The 21,214-nt window shown below is 33.4% G+C and overlaps 1 protein-coding gene and 1 long non-coding RNA gene across 2 annotated transcripts; both read right to left on the bottom strand.

Annotated features, from left to right (window-relative positions):
• Window positions 1-624: 624 nt before the first annotated feature.
• LOC134271299 (uncharacterized) lies at window positions 625-19,139 on the bottom strand. The gene is made up of 5 exons (XM_062753523.1): window positions 19,133-19,139; window positions 18,666-18,809; window positions 18,190-18,291; window positions 17,462-17,580; window positions 625-1,131 (listed from the first exon to the last, which is right to left on the bottom strand). Exons 1-5 carry the CDS (start codon window positions 19,137-19,139, stop codon window positions 625-627), a joined length of 879 nt encoding a protein of 292 aa, XP_062609507.1.
• Window positions 11,852-14,013, bottom strand: LOC134271292 (uncharacterized). Its single transcript, XR_009992995.1, has 3 exons — window positions 13,848-14,013; window positions 12,147-12,179; window positions 11,852-11,917 (listed from the first exon to the last, which is right to left on the bottom strand). It is a non-coding gene; the product is annotated as an uncharacterized LOC134271292 (long non-coding RNA).
• Window positions 19,140-21,214: the final 2,075 nt, after the last annotated feature.

Here is a 21,214-nt window from a genome sequence, read left to right as displayed (position 1 = left end):
TCATAAGACACAAAGTGTATTAAAGGTTTATTGTAAGACCAATGCCAATGACTTTGCTTACTTCTTTGTGTATGGTTAAAAAGTCCCATCACATTTACATCATTATGCTATGGACTGGAAAGATTTCCAACACTATCGTCATTGTCATTACATCCATAGGGAAAGGCTGTCCCTAGTTTTGTATTTCAAAATTCTTCTCGTTCTCTACAAGGTGTACTCAGTGATGGACTATATGTGTGGTGGTTTTACCAACATAAACAAGTCCACCCAGGTTACATTAGATAAACAAAACCACGGAGTGATTTGGGAGCTAGGCAGGATAAAATAAAGAATTGATAAAGAATTGTTGCCAATTGACTCTAGCTCTACATCATGTTAATTTATTTTATTAAATAATAAATTGGGATCGAACTATAACGTTTATTGATATTACAGGTGTATTTACTTTTTTGGATAGGGTTGTAAACTAGGGAATTCCTTTGAAATTATAGTTAATAAATGATCTAGAAAGTTGTTAGGGTTTGATGGAGGTATAAAAGTGAAAATCCTGTTTACTGAATTTCAATCACATTCCTTTTTCAAAAATTATATCTTTAAATAATCTCATTTTCGGTAGCATTGGCACTATATATCCTTTCTTTGTTTAAAAATTTTAACATTTATAGGATATGATTCTGATGGAATGCCCATACTCAATGAATTGTCATCAAATGAAAATTTACCGCTCTCCCGTATTTTTTCCATCCTTGATTTCAGTGGAATACAATTAAATAAAAGAAAACGATTACATTCCTTGAACAGTAAATCTTGTTCTTTTTCAGCAGCGACAAGGAACACACACTTTGTGATGACATCGTGTAGAATTCTGTAGGCTGTTCGTGTCTCCTCAATGTATCCGTTAAGAAGCTGGGTAATGCATCCTATGATATATCCTCGCTTATCGTCGACAGTGTCTATTTCGTCAAACAAAGGATGGTCAATATCGTTTTCTAATTTCTCTTTGTCTTCCTCTCCAACATTTAACATTGTGTATTCTAGAACTCGGAATTTCATACGCTCATCAGATGAATCTCGCATGCGTTTTAAATCAGACATTTTGAGGAACAATGGAAGCTTAAAAAATGTGGATTTCTATACAAAAGGTGCTTACAGAACAAAGAAGTAATGAGGGGCATACCCAAAACACTCTTTACGGTCATTATTTTATCAATTTCCGCCTCCTTTAAATCAAGTTGATGTTTTCTCCCGATATCTGACAATGTTTTTGATGATGAATGGATGCGCATTCTTCTCCGAAAAGGGTAGTTAGTGTTTTTATCTGGAAAGTAATTTAAAAACGTTTCCATATCATTTTCTGTAAATGTAGCTATGATGTGCAAATTTGTCTTATTTGATCGGATTTGAGTTAAGGATTTTATTACGTCTTGACTGTGCTGATCAGAAAACCAAAATTTATACAAATCTGGAAGTATGATGACAGTCACCCCTGAAAATCCAAACAATAAACAATATATTTGCTGACATCGGTAGCAATTTCCTTAAATTTATTCTCAGCATTTGATTGTAAGCAGAAGTTTCAATGATTTTTTTGTATTTTTTTTTATGATAGATAGATCTCATTATGCATATGACAGTGTGCACAGTCAGTAGATCTCGGCTTGCTCTCGGTTACACTCCATTTAAATTTACATTTCAAAATATCACAAAACAAAATTCATATGAAGCTTTATTTTATATTGTTATCATCTATATGAAATAATGAATAATTTATTAAGCGGTATCACACATTGAAAACCACTACATTTTGAAAAAGTGGCACTTTTCATTAAATAACCTTAAAATGTACATGTATATCTGATATTTTTTGCAATTGGTTTTTAGGTAAGTCTATTTTTTTCTAAAAGAGATATTGTATATCAATTTATTTCTCCTTAGCACTACCTTTACTTTGATTGTGCACTGAAGCAAAGAGGAAACAAACATTATTCAATCTTAAAGCTGAACACGATTTGTAAAAGGAATGTGTCCGCCATTTTTGTTCGGATTCTCCCTATATCTGAAGACCCTTATATATAGGGTTCGACTTAGACACTGTCCATTGTATTCAGTCGACACTGGTGTAGACGGACGTATGCTGTACAGCTCTCGTTATCGAGAAATTTAATACTTCGTCTAATACAGGAAAGTAAGATACCAAAGAAACGTACAATTATAGTTGTACAAACAAAACAGATACACGTTACTGCAATAAAATGTAAACAAAGGCAATGCAAGATAACCTACACGAACACGGGTCGCCATTCCAAGCCGATACCTTTGACAGTAAAGCAGTCAGGTGTAACAAATAAGAAGTGTATACCCTGGTGTTGATGTATTGTAGATTATGATATCGAAAATGGCGTATGCGTATTTACCAGTCGTGTTCAGCTTTTAAGTGCATTTGAACAATAAAAATCCAGGGCGCAGTTCATGCAGGACCCCAAAACAAAAGATGTAGGATCAGGATGATCTTTTTCTTAACAAAAAACTGAAATAAATTTACAATTTTTTTTATTTCTGATTCCCAAACAGGATGTCTCGGTACAAAATACAAGCAAGAACATTAAACAATATTATACTTTCATGTAAATTAGTTGAATCTGATTGGTCGAGAAACATTTGTTAAAAAACACTACTACCCGCTGAATAATGAAGCCACGCCCTCCAGCGTAGCAACAGTCAACATAGCTTAACGACGGGTGGTATTCCAAAAAATAGCGACTGCGCATAATTATGAGCGCACGATTCACTGTAATATGTATTTGTATAAAACATTCAGTATAATATACTGTAATAAATATAGCATGTAGTTGAGTGTAACATTGAAAATTTTCACCCCTCGAAAACCATTGTCAACCTCGGCTGCGCCTCGGTTGACAATGGTTTTCTTGGGGTGAAAATTTTCAATGTTACACTCAACTACATGCAATATTTATATATTATTTCCCTAACATCTTATCTATCAGTCATATTGCGCCTTTTAATGACTGTGTCGTTATAAACTCATTCAAGAGTATATACTCTGTTTATAGTATTTCACAAGTATTATCTTTTTCAAAAGATTTCTGAGAAAAAAAATCTCCTTTGCCTCGAACAAGCATTTTAACCAATGAATTTTTTTTTTTTTAATTTCTACAAAAAACAAAAGGAAGTGCATAGTTTGAATCCATATACTCGCACTGTACAATATATTTTAAAAGAAAAGTTTGATAGAGACAACGGCTATAGTGAGAAAAATGATCTTAAGTTTGCTGATTATTCAATAACAACTAATAGATGTTAAGTAGTTATAAAATGTGATCTACTAGTGACTATACAAATCTGATCATGTATTGGTTATTTTGTCTCTCCGCAAAATTAACTCAAACCTCATATTTTATATGTACTATATATATATAGGGTTATTTTTGCCTACAGTATTTTCTTCCTTTCGCTCTTGCGAACAATTTTGTCCCATTTTTAAATTGCCCAGGTCTAGTTCTATCCGGTTTAGAGATATTGCTGTGCTTTTCGAATTGCCCCGTTTTTAATATGCCGACATACGCATGATAAGGGCGAATGACAAATCAATATATAAAACGGGTGGTGAATATTTACCACAGTATACAGTATATCAAACCATCATTAACAGAAATGACAACTGATCTTAACTGATTGATTTGCTTGACAGATATACAATTATTCAATTAAAATTATAAAATTAATCATTTAATTAATTAACACCTTTCACTGGCAGTTACAAATCTTAATGTTTTTAAAAGAAAAAGTGATTAATGTTTTTTCCTATTTTTTTTCTGCGGAGAAGAAAAACATTCCTTGAATTTCTTATCGTTGAAAAATTCATGCCGCATTACATCAGGGAATCCATTATTTACAAGCTCCAAAAATCTTTTACTTATATCCCAATAATAAGTAAAAGCAACATTGATCGTCATATCCTCCAGATTCTGCTTAACAGTAATCTTAAGCTTTGTAATATTTTTAAATTCTGTTACGAGTTTACTAGTGTCTGGTCTGATACAATCTAAGAGAACCCCTGGACTCGCTTTATCAATCAGTTTTACCAAGACGGTCTCTGCTGCAACAACAAAAATGCATCTTAATAAAATATCGTGTTGAATCCTGAAAGATGAATCGTCTTGGTCTTGCTCAAGGTATTCATGTAACAGCTCTTTGCATATTTTATCAACTTCATCTAATCCTTTTGTAAAAGCTTTGAAATCCTCCGCCATTTTTTTCATTTTTAACTCGTCATAAGATTTTGTATCAATTTTGCCGCTGTTTATCAGCAGGAAGGTTAAAATTGTGAACTTTGACCTTTCTCTTTCTTCCTCAGATTTAAACATTCTTTTCAAATCTTTGGCCAGGGAACAAAATGGTTTTTCAATAAACTCTGATTTTTCCTTCCAAAGATTTTGGTTTTTCAGCAACAAAGTGACAATTTCGGGGCCACCAATATCGTTTTTCTCTGCATCAATGATTTTCTTCGCCAATTCCCAAGTAATTTCCGAAGTTTCATCTTTAAAATGTATGCAGCGTTTTGAAAGTTTGCATAAAAATTCCGGCTTTCTACATTTGATTTGGAAATATTCAATGATTTGTTCATGACCTGAATAATATTTTTCTTGAAAATAACTTACATTGTCAGATAAAACAATTACAAAAACACCACCCATATATGACAGCATGCTAGATAGTTTCTTTATTTCTTCATCTGCCGTCCAAATGTGTTGTCTGTACCAGCGTTTTATAAGTCCACGGATTATAAATAAATTATTTTTTTCCTTGATTACGTATTGTTCCAGATTGAAAATATTCTCAAGAATTTGACACTCAAAGGGACATTTCCATGTTTTGACGAAGTAATTAAACACTTGAGCCGCTGTAGATAATTTACCACTTCCAGGGTCTCCCCATAAAACAATGATTTTGGAATTGTGAAGACGAGTCGCCATATATGCTATTCTTTGATCATCATATGGGATAAGGTCCTCCAATTTAATATGTACTGAAAGAAAATTGTAGAATTTGTTCTTGAAAAAAAAAAGCAAAAACAAAATAAGCTTCATTCCTTATCATTTAATTTCAGTGTGGACAATAAGACACCATCTCCTCCAAAACTGGCTTCAAATTGAGCATATTTTAAAAGTAACGTCAGGCGGAGCAATGCATTGTTGACGTATAGGTCATTGTGACGTAGTAAACGTATGTTATACAAAATAAATAAACCTGTTATCCAATCAAATGACATGTATTACAATAAAAATTGAATTATATCTGTATAACCTGGTTTGGTATGGGACACCCACTCCTAACAACCAGCTGAATCATCTGTATCCATGCAATCCTCTCATTTCCAGTCCTCGGGGTGAAAAATTCCAGATTTAATAAATGTACCTATTATCACATTATAAACAACATGGCTGCAATGTCTATGTATCAGTTTTTACTTCTTCTCGCTTTCCATCACTACCATTACTACGATTGTATTATTGAGCGGCAAATTCAAATTAATTGAAAAGCAGCGAAATCTTACACCCGTAGATGTTTAATGATTTTGAAATTAAACCAAAAGGAATGACTCTGATTCTTGGCAAAATTATACGAGTATAACCTGGATTGGGTTTAATTACGCTTTTTTTGATAATCCACTTCACTTGTTCTGCAGTCACTAATGGTTAAAAGGAAATTTAATATATTTAAAGAATGACTCAAATTCGCGAATCCGCGAAGCGGATTATGAAATTGTGTAAACTGACCAAACCCTTGTTATACTCAAATAAATTTGTCAAGAATTAGAGTCATTCCTTATAATTGTTTTTAAAATCATTAAACAACTTTGGGTGTAAGATTTTGATGCTTTTGAAATGAGTTCAAATCTGTTGCTCAATAATACAAGTCAACCATAGTAATGTAACGTTACGGAAGATGTGTATAGACCTAGCAGTCATGTTGTTTGTTTATATGTGGTAGGATCGAGCTATATTTTTAGCAAAAGGTACATTAATTAAATCTGGAATTTCCATTCGGAGGATTGTATGGATAGAGATGATTCAGCTGGTTGTCACAGGTGGTTGTCCCCGTTCCAAACCAGGTTATACAGAAATAATGTGTTCCTTTTTGAATATTAGCCAATCAGAGGCTACAATACCATACATGTTAACCTATTGTGATGAAAAATAGGGAGATTCAGACCTCAAAAGCGGTAGCATTGCGCGCGTGTTGTTTAACGCTTGGATTATCGATATCTTTCATGTAATATACTTGTATATTATAAGCCTCAAATGAAATCAGGTACCTACACTAATTAATCTTAAATATCAACAGCAAAGAAGAAGACAGAAACACCTTAAGTTTGACATAAATTGTACAAATTCAAATATTTTTCATGCTCATCATTTTGCTTGGATTGGCTGCTTTACTTAGCCTTTTGAAGAGTGATCTTCGCTGATATAGCCTAGAAGCAATAATTCTGAATGTTCATTCAGTTTTTAAACAAAACAAATGATGACATGGTTTAATCTAGATCTAAAACAAGTTCCTATCTTTCGCTATATAAATCAGATTTCCCGCGATGATCGAAAACGAAAGTAGAGATGTGCCACATGGCTTGGTCAATCGAGTGATTTCTATTGACTTTATTGCTAAAGTTGTGAGCTTCTGTGCTTTTAAAGACGATGTCAAATGTTTTCATCTAATTCTTAAAAGCTGTATCTCCTTTTTCATTGCAGGGATGTTGATTAATTTATCGTAACCAATGTAATCACTGGTAGTCTTGTGTTGTTGTCGTTGTCAATTCCGTGCTTGAAATCTATGTACAAAAAAAGCGCTTGTATGATTACGAGTCAAATCACGCGATATCTAGCGAGATTTTATGAGAGTGGCTTCAAAAATGGATACCCAAGCGAACCAAAAATACTTTAGACGCAGCTTTTGTAGAAAAGCGGTAGATTTCTGAATTAAATCGGTAGGCGGGAGATGGAGTGAAAAAGCGGTAGACTCCCGCCTAAATCGGGAGAGTTAACATGTATGACAATACGAAAAATTAAAATTTGAATTTAAATTAAATTATTTAAAATTAGCAGATTTAATTTTTCAGCTAAGTGAACCTTGTTCTTTATATGTTCTACTTCTAAGGTCTATATGTTTTTTGAGCACTTTTCCTAATTACATTTTTTGAGTTCCTATTTATGCTCCATGTAAACCTTTGATCCAGTAAATAGGCCCCATTATAACCAAATATGTTAAACTTAAATACGGGGTACAATGTACTTTATATTAATTTTTGTCCACGGCTCAAAGTAGGGGATATACATTTCAGTCTGTCTGTCCGTCCACGTCCCTCTATCCGCCTGTTTGTCGGTCCGTCCGTCTGTCTGTATTATTGCATTTCTGTAACACTTCGTGAGCATTTGCAATGAAATATTACACAACTCCCTATGGTTTAAGGAAAATTCTAATATTTGATTTTTAAGTCAAAAGGTCAAAGTATGTTTTTACACTCGTTTCAACGCGATATCTCGATAAACCTTTCAGCTTTTGCAATGTCATTTTACATCACAACTCCCTATGGACTAAGGGAGGCACCTAATTATTTTAAGGTCAAAAGGTCAATGTCGTAAATTCATAAATTCTATGTAAATGAAATATATGGAGATAACGAACAGTATTCAAGCTCAAAAGTTCATAAAATAATACAAAATAGGAGCAGAGCAAACACAGACCTCCAAAACATCAGAGGTGGGAGCAGGTGCCATGGGGAATTGAGATCCTTGTCATGATTGGGAAAGAAATCCGTCATCAATTCAGTGTATAAATAGTAAACTAAAACCAGTATCAGAAACGTCAGTCAGCATTTAACTCAATGATAAATTGTATTATACGAAATGGTGACTTAAATCGTGACTGCCGATATTCTTGTTTCGTCAACTTATTTGTCAATAATTACCTCGTTTTAGAAATTGTTCATTCAAAGAGCATGCCCCTTGCGTATCGAATCAACTCAGAGATATAAACTCCGTATGCAAGTGATGCGTAAGTAAGGGAAGTTGTCGATTGAATAGTTAAAGACATGACGTTTATCAAATAGCTTGGATTACCATATGCTCTAACCTGTTTTTCAAGTTAAATATCCAAATATGGAACAGATGTGTCAGACTCTGTGGTATCTTTTATCTTAAGCTTTACCTTATCGACATAAGATTTGAAATTACCATTGTTAACTGACTATACGTCGTCGATATAGCTAAATGTCGAGTTGAAAGCCACAGCAAGTATGTGTATAAATTTCATTTCCAGGCAATATCTCAAGAGGATTTTGCGTTTTTGCGATTATATTTTAAACCATAACTCCCTGCGTCCCTGCCCTTCTAAAAGCGGCCCACCTTCCTCCACCCCCTCCCGATCAGCGCATTCTCGTCTTCTTTTCCTTTAGCTTGGGACACAGAATCTCTGAATTAACTTGTGATTTCTATGAACCTTTACGAAGTTACCTTTTAAACATTTTCTTAACAAATCTATATAACAAAACTCTCTAAAGGTGATTCCATATTAGTATCATGTCAAGAAACTTTCATATACCATTGCATTTATATCTTTTCTGACCTGCATGATCCTTATATATCGATGTGTTGAGAGGTTTAATATGATTTTGATATTTTTTTTTTTAAATTCCGCGGTAACCATATCTAAATCCTCTTTATCTCAAACAATGATAAAGTCCTTCTCAAAGATAACCTAAAAAGTTTTATCTAGTGATGTTTAATGTCAAGTATAGCCAATGTAATCAGGGACAACGACAAACTACATTTATTTAAAGCCTTTTGCTAAGAAGAGCTGATAGCATTTCTGAAACTTGAACCGTTTCATCAAGATAAACTGACATACCAACATTTAGCCCAATACAGAAAAAATCGCGGAAAACCCTTAAAATAGTAAAGGTCGTAATTTCGTCAAAAATCGATGAAGGGGAACAAAATATAAACATGATCTGTAACTTATTATGATTGATTGATTGATTGTTGTTTTCCCATTCGAGAATTTTTCACTCATATAGAGACGTCACAGTATACCGGTGAAGAGCTCCTGATTGTTTTTACTTTTACTTGGCACTCGGGGTCATTGAGCAGTGAGGGATCTTTTTCATGCCAACACTTGCCGTTACATAGAACCTCAATTTTTAAGGTCTTATCCGAAGGACCCACAAGTTTCACTTCAAAGTGCCAAGCGCATGGCGAAGGAACAGCTGCTTCCCATTTGTTACAGACTTAGGTCAGTCGCGGCCGAGATTCGAACTCACGACCTTCCGATCACCAGCTAGCGATCTACGGACTGAGCTACCGTGTACAGTGTAATTTATTATGACAGTCCCTTCCATATATTGATATATTTTGGGGTTTTTTAATATATCTAAATATTTTACAGATCAAGTTTGGGTATCGTTACGTTTCAGTGATTTTTAGTGAGATACGGTGTTACAACGCACTTTGAAAAATTATGCATTTAATAATTATTACAAATTGATTCTCTCAATAATTAGAATCTAAGTCTAGAATTTTTTGTTTTATACATATTTTTTTTCAAAGTGCGTTAAATGTCCCCATGGTAAAAAATCTTTATGTGCACTCTTAACGCACTTTGAAAAAAAATTCAAAGTGCGGTGCGTTGAGTGTGTCCCAAATTTAACGTACTTTGAAAAATGTTTTCAAAGTGCGTTAATTTTGTCCCAATTTTAACGCACTTTGAAAACATTTTTCAAATTGCGTAATTTTTTCAAAGTGCGTTGCCACAGGCCACCATTGACTCAGGACTCACGTCGAGGAATAATCTAATAAATAATTTTAGGGTTTTACAAACCAGCTTACACTTGTCGGTAAAGCCATAGCATTGCAAATGCCTGCTGTAAGAAAGCTCTTACTATTAAAGCAAAATATGGTTATCTGCTTCGTATGGAATTAATATATATCTTCTAGTTGATTTGATACGGAAAAGTAGGCTCTTCCTACCAGCAAGTTCTTAACCGACGGACGCTTTTGATAGATTGATTAGATACATGTAGATACCTATTTTGTATACTACATACATTGTTACAATAAACGTTCAACAAGATAATATGAGGATGAAATATATGAAAATACAAAACAGTATTCAAGCTTAAAATTCCAGAAAAGAAAACACATTTTGGAGCAGCGCAGACTAGGACCTCTTAAACATCAGGGATTGGACCAGGTGCCATGGAGGAGTGAGCATCCCCTGCCGACCTGACACACCCACAGTGTACTTCTTGTCATGATCGGGAAATAACAGGAAAAAATTCCGTCTACAATAATAACCTAACAATTAGTATGAAGAATGTCAGTCAGCATTTGACTTACTGATAGATTGTATTTGCCGTTAAGGTCTTTTTATTTGCCATAGAACTTGCGAATTGATGACTTTAAACGAGACTAAAAATATTTTTCAAAGTAGGTCAAATATTAGGGTCAAAAGATCAAAAAGTATAGCATGCTCGGAAACATTTTGTCACAGGCAATGCAAATATTAAATTCGAAAGCCTTTTCATATCTCTATCAAAAGTAAGAAGGAAAGATAACATTTTTTAAAAAAAAGTTGTTCAAACTTTAAGATCAAGGTAACGGAGAAAATTCATAGGGTATTTTAGAAAGGTCTAATCACAGGTAATACAAATGTACAATATGAAAGCCCTAATTTCTCTCTTCAAAATTTGTTTTTAATCTAAAGTTATGGCACTGTCTCTTCTCATTCAAAAGTTATGAAAAAAGGTTAAACTTTTTGAAAAAGTAGTTCAAACTTTAAGGTCACGTTACTAATACACTGAATCGTAAACAGAGCCAAGACATGGACCCCTTGAAAACACCAGTGGTGGGATCAGGTGTCTTGGAGAAGAAATAATCCTCTTTCTGTAATCCATATTTTATCAGGTACGTAGATGGAGTATTCCGTAGTTAAAGTATAAAACAATAATCTAACAAATTGTGCAAAAAAGAATTAGATTAAATAAGACTTAAAAATAGGTTGAATTTAAAAGAAAAATCATTATTATGAACGTAGAGTTTTCTTTAAATCCAAGTAAAATTTATCTTACTTGTCAGCAGTTTGCTCGATTTTTAAGAAAAAGGTATCCAAAGAGTAATTTTTTTTATTAAAGCAGTGGGAGATATAACACCATATGGGGCACTGTTGGAATATTGCCAACTACAGGTATAGAAGGGAAGATGAAGATAAAAATTTGAATTCATCCTGTTTGTAAGTTAATCCTTTATAATTTTTATGTCATCTATTAATTATCAATTCAAATATATGTGAATTTACGAACAGGTGTAGCAAAGATGTCTATAACTTAAAGCAATATGAGCTGCATGTTCGACATCGAAAAAATAATTGCTGCCAATTGGTAATTAATTATTTCAATGACAGAAAATAATAATGTTAATAAACTTCTGTTGTTCATATTTGTGATGGAAGAACTATTTTAAGCTTTGATTGAATCAAAAATAAATTACTGTCGTCCTATACAATAATGATTTCTTATATAAAACTGTATATTGGATTGTATATAGAAGTCTTTCTTCTGCTTTATTTTAGTCTTATTGATCAAAAAGGTTTAAGTAACAAAAATTTATCATAATAACACTTTTTAACGGCAAAATTAAATTTTCAAAAATGCAGCTCATATTGCATTAACGTCTATAGGTGCAGTAAAGACTGTGATATTTGGAAATTTTAATTAAAATTCATTTAGATAAATGAAGGCCTTCTTTAATGAATATAAAGTTAATAACTTTTTACATACATGTGTCAAGGAATTTATCCAGTACAGCTGGGTCATAGGCAATCACATTGTCTAAACTGTTGGTGTCTGAAATAATGTCTCAGTGAGAAATGTTTCAGCAATTTCGGAATGCAATAATAATGAATAATAATACTATGTAAGAAATATGCTACCGGTATAACTATGAATACGGTTGACAGAGAGGTTTTGATGGGAACAATGCATAAAAAAGCGGTATAAAAAATTCTTATTCGAACCTTTAAGTTTAATTTCCACATAAAGTGTACAATATATAACCGAAAGAAACGTGTCTTACCATATTGATTTAAAGGATTTTCTGCTTCATCATCTAAAAATATACACAAATAAAAAAAATACAGCGTTAAAACACTAATGAAAGTTTTATACGCCCTAAATACATCTTAACCATGATAAAAAATTTCAATAATCATGCTTTGTTTGTTTTAGATAGATGCAATAGTCTATAATAGAAGAGGTAAAATAGAAAGTGTATGTTCCAGTTATTACGATTTATGAAAAAGTAATGGGATTGAGAACATTGGATAAAAATTACATTTCGATACAAATTAAATTTAGATTTAAAACATACAAAATAAAATATTTACACTGACAATTAAATTTTTGAAAAAATGCAGCATTCAACACAGATATGAAATTATCCACATAAGTACTGTTTTATGCTTCCTCTTGCTGTACAATCTAAACAGATCTCTGTTTTTGGTGAGTTATGTTCAATGGAATCATTACAAATATAGAGATAAAATTTGTCATTAATTAAAAATGACGAATATAAAACCACAAAATATATTCAAAACAGGATAGAGAATCTATTAAAACAATAAGTAAACAGCAAAATGATGGCTCAGCAAGAATGAAAAAAACAACCAAATGTGATTGCAGAACATAATATTTCTCACAATAAATCTGAACACGACTCGTTAAAAGGCATACGTCATTTTCTTTATTATTATCAACACCGGGGTACACTTTTCGCATTCCCTACACCTGACTGCTTTATTGTCAAGGTTACGGCGTGGAATGGCGACCCGTCTTCGTGCTGGTTATCTTGCATTATCTTTGTTTATTCGTGAATCTGTTTTTGTTTACTGCACTGACCTGTACAACTATCTAAGTTTCTTTGGTATCTTAATTTCCTGCATTAGAAGAAGTATTAAAGTTATTTTTGTCGCTAACGAGTCCTGTATAGAATACGTCAGTGTACACCGACATCGTTTGATTACACTGAACAGTGACTAAGTCAGGCCCTTTATATAGGGGCCCTCAGATTTAGCGAGAGTCCAATCGAAAATGACAGACATTCCTTTGACTAATCGTGTTCAGCTTTAATGAATTTAATAATTAGTGTTTCAATAAAATATTTTACCTAAATAAGTAAGTTGTGAAATTAAACTGCTTACCTATATTTGTAGCCTTTTTACGTTTAAAAACAGTAAAAATAACCAAAACGGAACTTAAAAACGACTTTAAAAGATTTGTATAGCAAGACTGATTTTTTTTACTTGTAAAGTAAAAATTATAATCAATGCTGATTGAATTGAATGTGTACGTCATACTAATAAGGTTTTGTAATACTTAAAAAAAAACAGTTACGAATTGTGCTTTCGTGATTTTTTATGATTGAATATCTCTGAAAACATATAATGAACAATCATTTTCTTTACGACTACTGCGTGAGTTCTTCATTGACAATACGTCAGCCGTATTTGAAATTTTGTTGTCCGTTAAGTATGCGACTTCATTAGCCGAACTGTTTTTGTATTCCTTTGAAGTAGAATATATTGCAGATTTCTACGAAAAAACACTCGACAACCCTGGTTATAACAAATAAAGATAAGCAAAATTTGACCAAATAACAAGTTACCTTTTGCTTGCTCTTAAAATATAAGTAGCGTATTTGTGATTTACATAAAGCAGTAATTATTTATTCAGTGGGTTGGAAATATTAACATTGGTTTTACCGATGAGGAACCCATACCTTTAATTCTATAGATGATCACTATAGCCAATACTAAGAGAAAAATTATGAACACCACTGCAGTCAAAATGATTTGATGGGTGATAGTATGTTGGACATCAGCTATAGTGATTGCTTCGGTACTAATGCCATCGTTGTAGTTTTTGGAAGTTGTCAAATCTAACGTCGATCTAAAAAATTAATTTGAACCCATAAGGTATGTACAGATTAAAAGAAACTGATCTGCATTATTTCACATTACATCTGAAAAATTTACGATGACCTACAGTATAAGGATTTTTCGAGGTTCGAGTGTTTCAGTTCTTGAATCTTTTCATTAGAATATTAAATCTCGTATTTCAAACCCAGTTTTTCGAAACTCCAGTCAAAAACATCAAGGAAATAATAATGGCGAGTGAAACATATGGAGATAACGAACAGTATTTAAGATCAAAACCCATAAAACAATACAAAATATGAGCGGAGCAAACACGGACCTCCAAAACATCAGAGGTGGGATCAGGTGCCATGTAGGTGTGAGCATACCCTGCCGACCGGTCACACCCTCCTTGTCATGATCGGGAAATAACGGAAAAAATCCGAGGCTGTTTATATTCTTTTTTTACAACTTTACAACTATAAACAATTTAGAAATTGTTCATAGGTAGAGCATGGTCTTGCGAATCAACTGAGATACATAAACTCCTGCATTTAGATATTACATGGTTTTAAACTAGAAGATATTGTTCCTTAGCTATGAAAGGATATAGAGAGAGGAAATTTATTTTCAAAATGTTGACGTGATTATATATATTAAAAAATAAAGAGAGAAAAAGAGGGAAAAAAACATAATTCTAAAATTTTTTATCTTACTCATCGCTCAACACCGGTCCCGGTAGTCCAATGGCACGGTGTTTGCTTCGTTAAAATACATCCGGGTTTGATTCTTTTTCTCATTCACAGAGTCGCATGAAAACCAAGTCGTAAACATAGGTAGTTTTTGTTACGTCCCAAGAGCTTGTCACTAAAAACGAAATTTATATAGGTCTTTCGATTGAAATCTACAAAACTTTGTTCTTGTGTTATAGTAGGCGCTGGAATCATAAAATATCCAAACTGATCAAAGAATCCGAGTACAAGGAACATATCTGAATTTGAAAATTTTCTCCGTCAAATGGTGACAGTTTGATTTTTTTAGAATAACATAAATGTTTACTCTACAAATTCCGAAACTAAGTTAAAATCCTTACGAACAGAAATACGCAGCGGGTCCTAGTATTACCTAGGTCACATTTCCCGGCCGGTGGCTGTAGACCGGTGGTAATCGGTCGTAATCCGTGGTGTGAGCGATGCCCCAACATCGCTCTACATCGGCCTAGTCCTTAAAGTATCAATCACATTATCCAGCGATGGGGTATACGATGGGCAACCAATGCGTTTTTTATAAAAATGGCTTGGTTTCCGGCCGGACTCACAAAGGGCCCCAGCGATCCATTGCTAATCATAAAATGATGTTCCATGGGAATCGGCCGATGTATATTACATTGCTCATACATTGGTGAACATCGTTCGTATACGTCGATCGACTATGGGCCAATGTTTGAACGAATGTCTGTTGCCCACCACTCAACCCCCCGATGACCTCAGATTCAACGGACACTTGGTGATGCTCGGCCATACATCGGGCAATCCTTGAAAGATGTGTTTAAGATGGGTTGCCGATGAGGAGCGATGTGGGGCATCGGTGGAGACATCGCTGATTTTTAACTACAATTTATTTTCTACCGATGACCCCACCCAGGCCTCAGTGCTCGTCCGATTACTATAGGTGTCCGGCCGGCAACCACGCCATTCTTATCAAAAAACGCATCGCTTTCTCATAGTATACCCCATCGCTGGATAATGTGACTTACTTAAATTTGCTATTGAGTCTACTTTCATTAGTTTACTATTTACTAATGATTATTTTCACTGACTTGTTGATTTAATTATCGTTAGCTTCTCTATGTATCAGATAACAATAAATAACACTAGTTTAAAGTGATTAATTATATAAAATTAATGTTCAATTGTACTTCTAGTAATCACGCGAATAAAATCTCCACTTAATTCGTGATTTTAATATACATCTGATACATCTAATCCATCTTAAGTATCAGTCACATTATCCAGCGATGGGGTATACGATGAGAAACCGATGCGTTCTTTGATGAAATTGGCATATTTGCCGGCCAGACACCCATAGAAATCGGACGGTGACTGAGGTAAGCGGGCGCATCGGTGGGGTCATCGGGACAATTTAAGTTGTAGTTAAAATTCAGCCATGTCTTCACCGATGTCCCACCTAGCTTCTCATGGGCAACCCATCATTAACACATCTTTCAAGGATCGGCCGATTAAAGCCGAGCATCGTCCAGTGTCCGTTGAATCTGGGTTCGTCGGGCGGTGAGTGGTGGGCAACAGACATCGGGCGATCATTAATGTTGGGGCATCGCTCACAACACCGATTACTACCGATTACCATCGGTCTACGGCCACCGGCCGGGAAATGTGACTGAGGCTTTAACAAAGTGTCAAGGTCTTCTTTTTTAATGTCTTTGCGTAATCTTCTACAGAATCGGCAATATCTTTGAAATCACGACGCAAGTTGAAAGATAAGTGTTCCCTATATTTATGACGTTTTTAAATGTGATTTTGTTCCTCATTATTTACTATGTTTATAAACCAGTAATAACGTTTCCAGTAGAACTATAGCTATAGGATGGAGAAGAACTTGAAAACGATGGAGGTTATGTTTCAGACCTAATTTTGTATTTATATGAAGCAAAAGTTGTCCAAAATCTTACACGTGAAAAGAAAAAAAATATTTGCTGTGGCCTTCAACTCGACATTTAGATATACGTATTGTCAATTATAAACGATCATTTCCATTCTACTGTCGATACGATGGAGGTCCGTGTTTGCTCTACTCAAATTTTGTATTGTTTAAACAACTTTTGAGCTTGAGTAACGCTCGTTACCTCCATATATTTCATCTGAATCATCTCCTACACATTCATTTCCTTGATTTCATGTTATTCTTGACTACAATTGTGTAAATTAACGCTCCCACACCCCCTGAAGACATCTAGTAATTATAACTATCTCTAAACATATAACAATTTTATAGTAAAGCGCTGTTTTTTTTTTAATTTTCATTTTAAACATCTATTTGCTGAATATGAACAGAACAACCGTAATTTGCTTGCAATTGTAGAATAAACAAAGGGAGGAGCTATCATGTCACTGAAACCTGTTTTGAATGCATGAGTGAACAAATCTATCCACGAAAGCATTCCACTACTGTTGGATGAAGGATATGGAGATAACGAACAGTATTCAATATCAAAGTCCATAAAACAGTACAACATTATAGGAGTAGAGCAAACACGGACCTCCTAACCATCAGAGGTGGGACCAGGTGCCATGGAGGAGTGAGCATCCCCTACTGACCGGTCACACCCGACGTGTGTTCCTTGTTATGATCGGAAAATAACGGAAAAATCCGTCTTTAATTCAGTTATAAATAATGGACTAGGAATTAGTATGAAAAGCATCAGTCAGCAGACCAGGGCGCCCTCAAATCAGCTTGGGACTGCTTTCTTGGGCTGCTTGGGTGTCAGATTGGGTCTGGTTGGTACTGTACAAATTGTTGTAGTTCTCACCAGACTGAATTGCATAGATACTGACCTTTCAATTGAAAAGCACACTGGATCTACAAATATCGATGTAAAATTGTGTAAAAATTCGATTTCAATGGTATTTTAATTTTTTCTGGCATATGTATCCTTAATATTTCTAATTCAAACAATCTAAAGCAGAAACATTCAAATAGCTATTTTTATTGCGTCCTTATTTGTGTACTACACGCATTTTGAAGAAAAGAATGTCTTCCTTCCAAACAATTGAGCTTAAACTTATATTGATACAGTATGATACTAAAGTTCATTTCAGCTTATTCCTGTTGCTGTATATATATGATAAAGAATTTGGAAATCAAAATTTATTGGCCTATGATCTCAATCATAGTGATAAAAATGTCCTTTACCGTTGAATTTATGCTAATAATTTTATATCTTTATGATATAGCAATAGACAGGATAGCTGTCGCTAATGTGTGTGTGACAATTTCAATTATATATATATTGTATCTTTGAGCCGGAAGGTTTCAAACAAATTAAAAGATTTTCATTGTTCCACTTGATAGCTGAATGATAATCTCGATCTCTTTCTCCTCTTTAATAACTGCATTTTATTGAAAATCAATCAGGGTTTTTAAATAATCAAATATCAGTAAAAATTAAGACAGGTTTTTCTTACTTACATTTGTATAACTCGAACGATCTGTAAACCTGTTCAGGGCATTCATTTTGACATTTCTGTGTGTCTAATTTGAATGCTCTTGAGTTGAAAAGAGGACAATTTCCTTTAATTAAAAGAAAAGATTTTACAGTATGAAATTGATATTAGTCTACTTATACAGTTCAAAGTGCAATGTTTTTTAAACGGGAAAATCATTTTATCTATTGCAACGTTAACTACTTAGAGAGGTAATGTTATAAACATCAAATAAGATATGATTTATCCGGTGAACTAGAAAATGAACAAGAACATCACTAAGCGGAGTATAGAAATCTATGCAGTATTCTACATAGATCCAAATGGAAATTACATCACTTTCCTTTTACAATTAAAGGACAAAGCACACCTGCCAACAAACATACACAATTACATTATCTATAATCTCTACAACTCCGTCGCATGGTTATAAATATATAATGCAGTCAAGTTTATTCATACCTGCTTCCACCCAGATCGGTTTTATGCAGCCTCGCACCGTCTCCGAGAACTCGTTTAACAAGCAGTGAAAATAATCACGGTTTGAACATTTTTTCGCAGACTCCGACCAGCCGTGAAGTGTCGTTGGACAATCATTCACCTTCTCTAAAAGTATTTAAGATGATAACAAAATAACATTTTGCTAGTTAGCCACTTCTTTGCCCTCACCTACTACTCCTTAAGTCTTTGCTTAAAGAAATAGAAAATCAGAAAAAAGAAACCGCGTTAAAACGACTGTACGGCGCATCTCATCAAGAGCAGACTTGTTAAAATTTTCCTATAAGATATGGATTTTTTTAATACTCATAAATGTACACACTTTTAGAAAATTACGAGTTTCATCAGTAAGTAATTCTCATTTTTTCATTAAAATTATTGATTATTCATGGTACATAAATATATACTTCGCAACGTGTTCGAGGTCCCACGTTCCATGTTGTACACGCATGTGTAGTTTTCAAAACTGCATGGCAAGAGTGGCAACCCGGTAGGCCTGCTACAGTAATAAAAACGACCAAAAAGAAGAAGAAACTAAACTTAGGGCTTGACAAATTTGTTTCTTGACAAAAATTTAGTTGGAAGATTAATATAATCATTGGACGAAGAAGAAACGGGATCTCGGCGACATTCAAGTGGGGCTCGCGTAGTTTCTTCTCAGTCTACGGATTTGTTGAAACATGCTTATCACGATAGTTTTCAAAGAAAACTAATTAGCGTAAACCCAACATAAAAATGCACTTATTACATATAAAAATTATTGCCATCTGAAGTGCAAATTGTGATGGAACTACAGAAAAATATTTTGTTCGACATTTTGCGATTTTGCGATTTTACGATGACGTATGATTTGGTGGATTTTCCTTCACTGGACCCCGATACACAAAAGTCAACATTTGTACTTAATTCTGTTAAATTCGTCTAAATACAGACTAAAATGTTAACGATTATTAATTTATCTTGCTTTTGAGAATAGCTTTTATCAAACTGCTGACTTCAACTTTTTTCCTTATTCCTTAATGATATATTCGGTAAATTTGAATGAAAAAGTACATGATTTGCAGCCGTAGAGTCGCTTTAATATAACTAATGACAAAATAACCTTTTATGTTTTGTAACAAGCATTAATTTTATTCCAGTTATAAATATTTTGTTTAGAAATGCGTCACTGCAGGGATTCTCAAGGTATATGCTGATGGCATAGCTCAGTGATCATAAGGAACGAGACAGTTACCAAAAAGACCCCGTTTACAAGAATCTTGAAATCAATCACTTTTCTTTAACAGTTCTAAAACTTATTTCTCAAGAGTGTTTTATTTAGATAAATCAACATGAATTTCTAAAATCTTTCATTTTAATTTCATGTAGTGTACAAAAATTTAAAATAAGTTTATAAGAGATATAGCACAGAGCTATGGAGCCGGAATCGGATTTAATCTTCTCAATAATAGATTTTAAAAAATTCTGTACACAGTAATAATTAAAAGAAATACTAACCCATTTTCTTCCTCCAGATCTAATTCCTAAGGTAGAGAGAACATCCACAAAACTCGAGAAATTCCATTTAACTCGATTCTTGTTATCTAGTAACTCCTAATTTTTGGACAAAGTCCCATTAAAATAATTAAAATTTTCTTACACTTAAAAAGAGCTATAAATCATGCATGTGCGAATAGCATTTTTTTTAATTTTCCTCAATGATATGGTTTGATAAAATATTATCGTTATCTACGTATTAGGGCGTTCAACTGATCAAATAGTATATTTTATATCCACAAATGTTTCCTGTAATGAGAAGATAAAGTATCAAGAAAAAAAACTATTGTGTGAAAATGTCATTTATTGAACATAATAAATGAATAAAACTACAATGCCATATTACATAGACTCATATAAAGATTACATGTAAGTGGCTGGGCTTAAACATAATATATGACAAACAGACAAGTTACATATACTGACTGGTCACATGATATAATTCTTACTAAACACAACAACACAATATGAACAACTAAGACAGCTAAATGTATTAGATTGTAATTATCACGTAAACGGTGGTTGAGAAGAAGAGGTAGTTGTTGGAAAATTCATCAGCTTAGAACTGCGATTAAAAATGGCTAAAGTGAATTAACTATGAGATATGTACGACGGCGTATTCGTGCCATTTTAACAATGTAGAATTTTTTTTTAAAATCGTTTGTACGATTTATTAAATCGTTTGTACGATTTATTAAACCGTTTGTACGATTTAATAAATCGTTTGTACGATTTATTAAATCGTTTGTACGATTTATTAAATTGTTTGTACGATTTAATAAATCGTTTTTACAATTTAATAAATCGTTTGTACAATTTAATAAATCGTTTGTACAATTTAATAAATCGTTTGTACAATTTATTAAATCGTTTGTACAATTTGATAAATCGTTTGTACAATTTATTAAATCGTCTGTACAATTTAATAAATCGTTTGTACAATTTAAGAAAACGTTTGTACGATTTAAAAAATTGTT

Source organism: Saccostrea cucullata, unplaced genomic scaffold (assembly GCF_032062105.1).
Source record: "Saccostrea cucullata isolate Sc308-1 unplaced genomic scaffold, CSIRO_AGI_Scuc_v1 ctg177, whole genome shotgun sequence".
Lineage (NCBI taxonomy): Eukaryota > Metazoa > Mollusca > Bivalvia > Ostreida > Ostreidae > Saccostrea > Saccostrea cuccullata.
The sequence above is the reverse complement of the archived record's forward strand: the minus strand, read 5'-3'. Positions and strand labels throughout refer to the sequence as shown.